Consider the following 11,638-nt stretch of genomic DNA (forward strand, 5'->3'; position numbering starts at 1 on the left):
CACCCTTATCAACCAGGAATACACCCCAGAACTGAGTGATCCTACCTCCCCTCAATACCAGAAGCTAGCTGCCAAATTTCAGCTTCAAGTAAGAGCAATTCACCTAATAGAAATAAAAATTTGTTCACGGAATAATACACTCATGTTGCAGTGCATTGGATCAATAGGAAACATTGCTTCTGTTTGCCAGGCCACACCCAAACATGCATTGGTATAGCAAATGATATTTTAGATAAATATAGCAAAGCATAACCCAGCAGAGGAGTGCTTAAGTCTCCTGCACTGAAATCACTGGGACATCTTAAGTTTCATTAGGTCAGCTATTTCAACCTTGATGATGCTTTCTTAAAGCTTCATCACACTGTCAAATTGGTACCCCAAATCCAAATCAATAAGACAAGGCAGCTCTATAAAGAGCACCATACTTGGTAGCACTATATTGTGGGACAAATGTTTGATGATGTCACAGCAGCATTATTATGGGAGGCACTGCAACTTAGATAGTGACCTGTCTCAGGTTACCTGATAGCCACTAACAGGAATTGATATGTGTTTTCCTCTATACACGGGAACACTCTGGCTATCAATAGGGTCTGCAATAGTACTGGTATTACTTTCTGCATTACTATTTTCCTTTTTGTCATGTGGCTCCATGGTTTAGAAATTCTATTGTTCAAACCATAGAATTCCATTTCTCCTGACTTTCCATGTTGTGACATGCCAAAATGGCTAGCTTTTGTTTGCATCAAGCTAAATATAGACCACTGTCCTATCATAGGTTCACCTGCACATCTGGTAGACTGGGTCTGTGGGCTGGCAAATGCTTGTCCATGGATTGGCAAATACCTTGGTATATGGCTATGTTCAGCTTTTGGGGCATCAGCTGTGCAGACCTGCATGTTAGCCAAATTGCCTTAATTTATTAATAAAGATGGGGAATTTAAATATAATAAATGGCAATTGGCAAATAGGGAACAATAACCTTTGTATACAGGAGTCCCACTTATTCCAGTAATCCCAGAAATAGATGCAGAGACCAGATCTTGGTGAAATGGTTTCTTTACTAAAGGATTAGCACATATTCAAATGAATCTCAAGCACACACTCAACAACACAGAACTAAGAAAAATAGACTGAAAAGGTACAGAGACATTAGCATTAGCAGGAGTTCATTGGCTGGCCAATACTGACCTGTCCTGATGTGATGAAGCGATCCTTACAGCGGAAAAATAATGGAGACTAAAAGGGGGGAAAGGGTCATATTCTGAACAGGCAGAACACATGGAGAGACTCTGGGTAGCACTTAAACCAAGAGTCAGCAAGGTAGGATGCGGTCAAGTAGAGAGAGAGAGAGCATGGCAGATCCTGCTCTTTTTATACATTATTTGGACTTGGGGGTGGGCTTCCCTGGCCACTTCCCCTTGTCACATCCCCAGGAAGTTGTTTAAACAAAAACTGGTTTCAGGAGGATGGGAGCTTAATGGTTGGGCAATATTGATTCCATTACTACTAACAGTGGCACCTTTAGAAGACAATAGCAGAAGCGGCCAGTGTCGTTGGTCTTGATGGCCTGATGATCGCTCTGGGTGATGGGCTTGGCAGGTACATGTCAGTCGGCTAATCCCTTTATGCAAGCAGTTCTTTTGTTATACTGGGCAGCATACATGCAGCATCTGGTGAAGGGGGGGAGGTGTGCCTGTGTGCTGACAGAGGTTTCTGTTCATGGAGTCTCTGTGGAGATGTTCATGTTTCCTTGCATTACATGGCATTCCTCTACAGCATGCTTTTACTGGCTTCTGTGTGCTGTTCACGACCAGGGTGCTTGGCTCATCTCTGCTGTGTTGCAGATGAGAGGTGGCAGGTAAGCCATGGATCCATCCTTGGTCTGGTACATCATCTCAGGGGGAGGCTTCCCTCATCTGTGTGTGTGTTCACCGTCCAGGTAGTTGGCATCAGCTCGTGGTCACCGCACATTCCATTTCCTTTGGCACACTTATTGCACAGTCTACTTATTTAGTCATAAGTCCATAAGAGCATTATAAGCTCCTTGCAGGGCAACATGCACTAAGGGTATAAAGTGCAGATCTTGCTATTACCATTAAGACACAGAAGGAAGAGGGAGTACTGTGAGGTAATGTACTTGATAGTGAAACCAGAACACATTTCTTTGACTCCTGCTTATATGGAGCAGGGTGATCACAGAAACGATCTGAGGTTCATCATGGGTTGAGGAGAGCCAGGCTTTTCCACCTGTCACTGCCATATTGCAGGTTTCGTTTGGTAGCTGTGCATCAGCTAAAAGCTATCTGTTCAACGTTTACCAGAAAATGTGTCCTAAAGAAAGTCCTCTATTCAAATATCTAGGAATAGGGCTTTATGAGACTGTACTGCATACTGAACTATGCAGAATTTCCCAAGAGCATTCTATGATGGTACATCCTTCTCAGAGGCTCATCTCGGTGTGCTGCCTCCATCCTTGTTAATGTTCAAATCGGGTCTTAGCTAGATGTATCTCCTGACATCTGTTCACTCACTTGACTAACAAGCATTGCTCAGATCCCTTCAGCAGCAAAAGACAGACTGCAAAGATACCCAGTCAGCAGACAGCATGAGCCATACTACACACCATTAGAGAAAGTCATTTGAGCCTAATCAGAAATTAATGGACAGTGCTTTGTAGTCATTTCATTCCTACAATAAACCTAATGAGCAATTTAAATATGAACATTGAACAAAATTAACCACTGCTGTGTGAACTCCATTTCAAAGGAAGCAGCCAGAAGACTGGGGGGGAGGGGGGCCATACACATTCTCCTCTAGCTGTTTGGTTGGGCATTATCATGTTTCTTCACAGAGTTGGAGCAGAGGTGGAGTATTTATATCATTATTAAGGCTAAGTGCTCGCTTCATTAGCTATTTAACAGTCAGCAATTAATGACAGGGAGGATTACTTAGTTGAAAATTAAGCAAAAGTCAATATGAGAAAGGGATGGGGAGGGGTGCTGCCAGAAGTTGCTTTTGGGGGTGGGGGGGTTCATTGCCTTTTGGAATTCTTAATCGATTGCAAAAGGCAATGTTTGCCTAGAGAGTGTTGAAGGAGATTACAGATAATCTTTTCCTAAAATACAGCACACATTCTTGTGGAAAGTTACTGACAACCTTTCCTTACAGTGGTACTCTATTGATTTCTGACAGCTTATAAATCGATTACCTAACAACAATAGTTTGGATCATGTTATGTGCTTTAAGTAAAATTCCAGACAGCAGTAAAGTATGTGTGTGTGTATAAAAACTTGCTGACACTGCTTCTGACAACTTTGAAATTGTTCTAGCTATTATTTCAAAATGAGGCATTCACCAGTGAAATTGTTCATGGATCTGGTCTTTGTGCATAGACGTCTCTTCTCCCTTCCGAGACAGTATCTAGTGAACAGAGTGGGGGATTCGGTTCGAACATAAAGTTGTAACTGCCCCCCCCTTGATGCAGAAAGAACAGTGGGCAGATCTTATTATTCTTAGTGAGGCTGTGTGTCTTCTTTACCATCTCTTCCAAGATTGCTTGGCGTTGTGGGGAGTAAAGTAACCATCTTAATTGGCCTTTCTCTCCACAAGGCTGCTGCAGTTAATGTGTGCCAAGAACAAGGATCGGAAGTTTGCCAATTTTGTTTTGTTCAGGAATTACTACTCGACCTGGACTTAGGTTTAACTCTGCTTAGGATGGCACTCTGTAGGGGAAGCCTGAGCTGGGCCCAGTGGTGCTCTGGACAAAGGTAAAAGCAGTCATGATGAGCCTTCCCTTGGCTGGTGCAATGGGCAGCCAGCCAGTGGAGGCCGGAGGGGCAGAGCCAGTGCTGCAGGCCTGGGGGGGGTGCCCAATGTCTAGATGGGCAGTTGGTGTGGGTGTGTCGCTCTGGATGCCTGTGGAGCTGGTGGCATGACAGGTTCTTGGGCCTAGGCGGGGGCAGAGCAGTTCAGTGGCCACCCCAGGGAGGAACCCAGGTCAGGCCGCTAGGTTCTGGGTCAGGGCAGGAAAAGGCTGCATGGGAGGAGTACAGAAGCAGTGCCAAGGTCAAGCCAGCTAAAAGAGTCTGAGACTGTGAATAAGAGGGCTGTAACTGACAAAGGGAGGGAGAAGCAGCAGCGTCATACAGCCAAGCTGGTGGAAATGCTGAAAAAGTTCTTCAACTAAAGAGGACGTTGATAATGGGCAGGGCTGCCCCAGAAGTAGGGGGGGAAAGAGGCAGTTTTGGGTGCTGTAACCATGGGAACTGTTCAGCTTAGTGAGGTTTTGGGAATAAACAACTTGTAGAAAGCAGACTGGTGTTTGTGGCCAGCCTGGAGGGATGATTCAGTGAGCCCTGCCCCTTGAGGCAAGTGCATGGGGGTGGGAGAGCTTTTGACTACCATAAATCCTAAGCCAAGATTCATGGGACTGATGCAGACAAAGGGTGAAGAAGGGAATCAGGCTAGTAGGATCCAGCCCTAAATCCTGTCAAAGCTCTCCGGTGACAGCTAGGTTGTTGCAATGCACTCTACATTTGAAGAGGGTTCAATGAAAATGAGACTTTACCCTCTGCCTTTTCATTTCTGGACTCAGTTCAAAATGCTGATTTCCACACTAAAACCTATGAGTGATCTTGAATTGGTGTAACTAAAGAACCTGTTTGAACCTGCCCATATTTTATGGTCATCATTGGTGGCCCTGTTCCATGTGCCTTTTATATTACCTGCACAATTCCCTGCTTTTTGTCACATCCCATCAACCTCAGTTGCATGGCACTTTTTGTTATGCAATCGCCATTTAGATCCAATGAGTCTGTTCCTTCAGCACGGCTTTTATTCGGTGGATTGGGCTGTGTGCAAAGTGCTTAACAATGCATTCTGCTTATTCTTTTTGTGCCCGGGACCAGACTAGCTAATTAGATAGTAATGGCGATGGTAGCACTCTGAGCAAATGTGCTAAAATGGATCATTACGCCACATTAAAAGTCAGTGGACTTATAAGAGGCCCATTAGGCTCGTTGACTGGTGAGCTTTTATCATTTCTGTGAGATCCAACAGTTCTCCAGCATTTCCTACAGTACCCTCCTAAGCAGAGTTACACTCATCTAAATCTCTTTCAGTCAATGGGCTTAGAAGGCTGTGACTCTGCTTAGGTTGGTACTGAGCAGTCCTACTCAGGTCTTTTCTGCGGGGCTTACTCTCAGGAAAGGGTTTTTATGATTGCTCTTCTTGTCTCTTAATGCATATATATAATTCATTAGGCAGCTGGCTGCTAGAAACAGCCTGTCGAACACAAAAAGTGTATAAAATGGTGCGACTATTCCATAATAGATATTTTTAGCCATATTAAGTTGTAGATGATGCACAAAGCTAACAAGATGCAGCTTAATCATATGTTTGGCTTCAAGTCAGTGACTAATTTCTTTTACAGGGACCTGATTGCACGCCTCCTCTGGTGAAGATAGGAGATAAACATTTTAGTTAAAGGAATGCCTTTCATGAACACACCTCTGTTCACCATGAAGCTCAGGTCCCAAGACTTGAGGTGTGGCTGTGGTTACTTAGATCCTATTACACATGTGACAGCAAACCTGAATTTGTTCCTGAATATTCATGTATTAAAGTGATGTTCTCACAGCTAAGGATTATTGTTCCACATGTATGCGTGTAGGGTCATTGACACGAACAAACATAATTTGTGAATACAAGCTTAATAGTGAGGGAAAGGCTTCTGTACATATTTAGAATAGGGTTGCTAGGTCCCTGCATTAATACCTCTCAATTTCTGTAGTGAATCTTGCCCTTGGAAACTGAAGCCTATCTTAAATGATGCCCTTCATAACATTGTTACCAGTACTTGGTGACAAAAGCTGTAGCGTGGACCTTGCTTGGTCCATTAATCCAGATATGTATTTATGTCCAAGATTAAATGCTAAAGTCTCCAGTAACCACACAACTGAAACAAATTCCATGAATTCTCTCTGGATTACAAACAGTTGTTTTACAAATACTACTATAGAGTCTGCTGGGAGCAACTACTTATTTAGCTAATGTCTCTTAGTTTCTGTGGAAGAATTAACATATAGTCTACTTTTTCCTTTCTTTTCCTTTCTGTTTAATAGATGCAAAAGATATTTGAGAAACTTGCAGGTTTCAAGGAAATCCGAGTGTTAGGATTTAGGTAAGTGATAACATTATTCACTTTTCATTTAAGGATAAGTTTCCCTTCTCATCACTAAGCATTTTCATTGAGCAACATTAGTTATGAATTGGTATCTGAGAATTCTCTCATTTTCAGAATTTTATTTTTAGGAGCAGAAAACAAACTAATTCAGAAAATGTATTTCTAAATGGGCTTGAAGCCTTCAGTTTATTGATGAAAGAGAAGCAAAGGGAATTCTGATTCCTTCTGGGAAAACAAATTCTTTCAAAAGGCCATTAATATGCATATTTTCTACCATTTGTTTATTAGCCTGCAACATCTCTAGCTTTTAGTTCTTTGGGCAATTAATAGCAGAATTGTCTTTTACATAATTATCTTTTTACATAAATTACAGAAAATTAGACTGGAACAGCAGTTGAAAGAACAGCCATTTTGCAACATTAGCTTCTTCCCTATATTTGCTGTAATCAGTGACCATGATCCATTGTGTGCATATTGGCTTCCTATCTTGATCTTGAGGGAAAACTACTCGTGACCATAATACAAGTAACATTTCCCTTTTATAAGGGAGAAAATGAAAGAATGCCCTTGCACATATGAGTTTCTGGACCATTCCTTTCTGCAATATATTCATTTAGACATGTCTCAGCATAGTACTCAATCAAACCACTCATTTCATGTTAGTCTGACTGAGTCCAGTGGTATTTCTTTTTTAGAAAGTATTATGAAGATAGCAGATACGTTTTGAAACAAGCTTCTCTTACCATACACTGAATGTGCCAGCAATTATTTTCACTTTAGATAAAAAGGAATAATTTTCTACATGTTATTCTGATTTTTAGCTATAAGCTGCCTTGTTCCCAGTTCCCAGGTTCCATCTATTTGTTACAGTCTAGTTTAACTCTAGCGAGATCAAGGTAAGAAATCAAGGGCAGGGCAAGGCTAATAGTCACAGACTCTGTTCTCAATGGCTCCCATTAAATTTTATGGAACAGTGCTAGCAGACTGGCATGTATAAGAATGTTGTAGTAGGGGGAAGCCGCCTTTCATGTTGTATCTATTACAGCTATACTAGTTGCCAATATGTTTCTGGGCCCAATTCAAGGTCCTGGTTTTAGCCTCTAAAGCCATACAAGGTATGGATCCAATGTACCTCCAGCAGTGTGACCTTCCATATGCATATCCTGACATTTGTTATCAGCGGGAGTGGCCCTGCTCCAGGCACGAAGGCAGGATTGCCTTCTCCTAAGACCAGGCCTTTCTCAGTGGATATTGTAGAATTTAGGGATTGCCTCCCCCAATCAATCTATGTGGTTCCATCTTTGAGGCCTTTTTGCAGAACAGTAAAATATTTATTTCAGATGGCTTCAGGAAGTGACATTAGGTTCCACATCATTAATTCTGTTTGCCTTCCCCTTTGGCTGGTTTGTGCCCAGTTTTACTTTGCTTTGTTGTTACAATTTTTTTACATAATTTTCATGCTTGGAAAAATATTTTTGTCATTACTCCCTCAGCTGCATTCAGATGTCACATGTAATCACAAAAAAGGAAAAATCTTAATGAATCTGCTTTGTTGCCGAAATCATGCACACACATCTCTTGCTCACTTCTCCATTCTTCCAAGAGAGTCTCCCTTCATTGAAAATCATGGTTAAACACTAAGGCCCCTGTCAGACAGCCTTTGTCATCCCTTTTGGTAACCGGTTGATAACAGATTTATTTGTGTCACTTCAGACACAACCAGACAGAGTCAGGATACAGGATTATCTTGACAGGCTGGAAAAATGGGCTAAAATAAAATTAATTTTAACACGGATAAATGTAAAGTTCTGCATTTAGGTAGGAGAAATCAAATGCATAATTATAGGATGGGGGAGACTTGTATGTGTGAAAAGGATCTAAGGGTCTTAGTGGACCATACACTGAACATGAGTCAGCAGTGTGGTGCGTTAGCTAAAAAGGCAAATGCAATTTTGGGCTATATCAACATAAGTATAATATGCAGATCATGTGAAGTGATAGTATGGCTTTACTATGCTCTGGTTCAGTTTTGGGCACCACAATTTAAGAAGGATACAGACAGGGTGGAATGTGTCCATAGGAAGGCAACAAAGATGGTGAGGGGTCTGGAGACCAAGTCCTATGAGGAAAGGCTGAAGGTTCTGGAGACAACTGAGAGGTGATATGATAACCATCTTCAAGTACTTGAAGGGCTGTCATACACAGGATAGTGCGGAGTTGTTTTCTGTTGCCTCAGAAGGTTGGGCCAAAAACAACAGGTTGAAATTAAATCAGAAGAGTTTTCAGCTAACCATTAGGAAGAACAGTTAGAGTTCCTGGCAGTTAGAGCAGTTCCTCAGTGGAACAGGCTTCCTCAGGAGATGGTAGACTCTCCTTCTTTGGAGGTTTTTAAACAGAGCCTAGATGACCATCTGACAGCAATGCTGATCCTGCAAACTTAGGCAGATCCTGTGAATTTAGGGCAGAAAGGACTAGCAGAGCATGGTTGAGCAGTTCTTGAGGTAAACTGCTTTCTTCCATTTTCACCTCTTTGAACTTCTGAATCACAGTAGTGTGCTGTTTAAAATGTCTGCAGCACTTCCAATAATGCCATACTTCCCTCCCCCACCGTCCTTCTGTGCTGCATGATCTTCCTTGAACTTTTTTTGGAATGTTCTAAGCAATCGACAAATATAGCATTTCAGTGCTACAATGGCACCATTGAGATACATTGAGAAGTGCTATATTGGTCTCACATTATAGCACTCAGAACATTAAAAAAAAAGTTCAAGGAAGATTGTGCGGCAAAAAGGGCTGGGGGGAAAGCATGGCACTGTTTGAAATGGCTAGATTGCTTCAGAAATGGCTCATTGATGGAATAAAATTCACTGTATGAAACCCTTGTCCCTGTCTTTCTTTACTTGGAATGGGGCAACAACAGATAACACTGGGTTTAGAACAGTAATGTGAAAGGAGCCTATGTTGGGTTACCCATGACATACACATGTAGGCATCTGAATTAATGGGAGTTCATTTCACTTTAGAAATTGGGTTTGTAGACTAGGGTTTAATCTAGGTTTAAAACCCTAGTTGGAGGAAGAGTTAACTGTACTGAGGAAGTTAACAGTAACTAAGTACTGTTAACCGCATGCCCTCATTCATATGTTATGGCTATCCAGCAGTGGCATTTGATTACAGTTCCTGTCTGGAGGAGGAATGAGTGATGCATGCTAATGAACTAGGCAACAAGCTAGATTTATGAACATTTTTCATGGTAATGTGATACCTGGATACAACTCTTCTTTTCTGTCTTCTTTCACAAATGTGGTGCAATATTGACTCTTTACCAGTTTTTCTCCTCATAATAGAGAAAGGCAATAAATATTTGGGCTACCTTGATAGAGGAGCTTAAGGAGACTGAAAGCTAAAGTTATTGTAGGATAACCAAGGCCATGAACATGTTGATAATTAAAGCATGGCTAATTACAATTAAGTATTGGCTTCGCCTTCTTTTCAATTCGGACCCTTCTAGTTACAACTATCAGCTTCTACTGGAATCTAATGACTCTAACTGGATTATCTATATAGAATCCAAAATTAGATCTCTGGATATCACCTTAGATTCCTTACTCCTTACTTCCGAATCTGAGGCTTTTTCAATTATAAGAGCCAATCTACTTTGTTCTGAGCTACATTCACGGTATAATGCTGCTAATAAAACCTGTTCACCCCTGTATTTTGGAATATCTCCTAAAGTCAGCCAACCTGCCTCTTACCTGTACCAACTTCGCACCCCCAAACTCCGTAGAGCCCTCTCTTTGGCGAGATTCAATGTATTACCTTCGGCCTTATTATCTGGCTGCTTTCAGGGTGTGCCCTTTTCTGACAGATGTTGTCCATGCACAAATGATAATATTGAAACGATTTCCCATGTCTTGTTGCAGTGCCCCTTCTACCATGCACTACAACTGAAATTTCTGAATTTTATTTTGTCTCAATTAGAAGAATATCCTGATTGCTTAAAGATCCTTATTCTTCTTGATAATCCAAACCTTGAGATAACAGAAACTGTTGCTAAATTTCTTTTTGGTGCCATTTCTATTTGCCCTTTATTTAATTGATGGGTATACTTACTTGGTAACTCCTTGTTTCTGTATTTTGCAAGTATTATTCAATGCTGTGGTTGTTGCTGTTGTGTTGTTTTTGTATATGGGTTTGCAAGGGTTACGTGCCAATAAAGGTAACTGGACTGAGAACCAATGCCATGGTTTTCTTGGTCTGTGGGAAGGACCATGGATCAGTGGTAAAGCACCTGCTTGACATAGTCCCAGGTTCCCTCCTCAGCATCTCCAGCTAAAAGGCTGAGGTGGTAAGTGATGAGAAAGACCTCAACCTGAGACTCTGGAGAGCCACCACCATTCAAAGTACACAGTGATGACCCTGACAGACCAATGATTTCATGTGTTTGTGTATGTGTTTGGTATTATTGATTACTATTTTATAATATTAGAGGAGAGGCGTAAGACGTTGGGTGCAATTTTGTTTAATGCAGTGATGTTTTTATCACTTCTGTCAAAATAATAATCTACAAAAGGAACAAAATCTCCCTCCCCCCTTTTTTTCATTTTTAGTATGAACATAAGAACATAAGAGACGCCAATGTTGGATCAGGTCAAAGGCCCATCCACTCTAACACTATGTCACACAGTAGCCAAAAATACCAGTGCCATCAGGAGGTCCACCAGTGGGGCCAGGACATTAGATGCCCTCCCACTGTTGACCGCCCCCCAAGCACCAAGATGACAGAGCATCACTTCCCCAGAGTCCCTATCTATACCTTGTGGCTAATAGCCACTGATGGACCTCTGCTCCATATGCTTATCTAATTCCCTTTTGAAGCCGTTCATGATTGTAGCCGCCACCACTTCCTGTGGCAGTGAATTCCATATATGTTAATCACTCTTTGGGTAAAGAAGTACTTCCTTTTATCCATTCTAACCATAATGCTCAGCAATTTCATGGAGTGCCCACGAGTTCTTGTATTGTGAGAAAGGGAGAAAACTACCTCCTTCTCTACCTGCTCTATCCCATGCATAATTTTATAAACCTCAATCATGTCACCCCTCAGTCACTGTTTCTTCAAGCTAAAGAGCCCTAAGCGCTTTAACCTTTCCTCATAGGGAAAGTGTTCCAACCCTTTTATCATTCGAGTTGCCCTTTTCTGCACTTTTCCCAAAGCTATAATATCCTTTTTAAGGTGTGGTGATCAAAACTGCACACAGTATTCCAAATGAGGTTGCACCATTGATTTATATAGGGGCATTATGATATTGGCGGATCTGTTTTCAATACCCTTCCTAATAATCCCCAGCATAGCATTGGCCTTTTTTATTGCAGTCACACACTGTCTCGACATTTTCAGTAAGATCTCTCTCTTGTTCAGTCTCTGCCAGTTCAGACCCCATCAATGTG

General features: G+C 41.6%; 1 protein-coding gene across 1 annotated transcript in view; it reads left to right on the forward strand.

Moving 5' to 3' along the window:
- IMPG1 (interphotoreceptor matrix proteoglycan 1) overlaps nt 1–11,638 on the forward strand; it is a 146,461-nt gene that overhangs the window by 34,090 nt on the left and 100,733 nt on the right. The window contains exons 6-7 of the mRNA XM_015416486.1: nt 1–88; nt 6,126–6,184. Of these exons, the coding sequence (XP_015271972.1) occupies nt 1–88; nt 6,126–6,184 (147 nt within the window). The remainder of the gene's footprint in view (nt 89–6,125; nt 6,185–11,638) is intronic.

Source organism: Gekko japonicus, unplaced genomic scaffold (assembly GCF_001447785.1).
Source record: "Gekko japonicus isolate JY-2015 unplaced genomic scaffold, Gekko_japonicus_V1.1 scaffold2356, whole genome shotgun sequence".
Lineage (NCBI taxonomy): Eukaryota > Metazoa > Chordata > Lepidosauria > Squamata > Gekkonidae > Gekko > Gekko japonicus.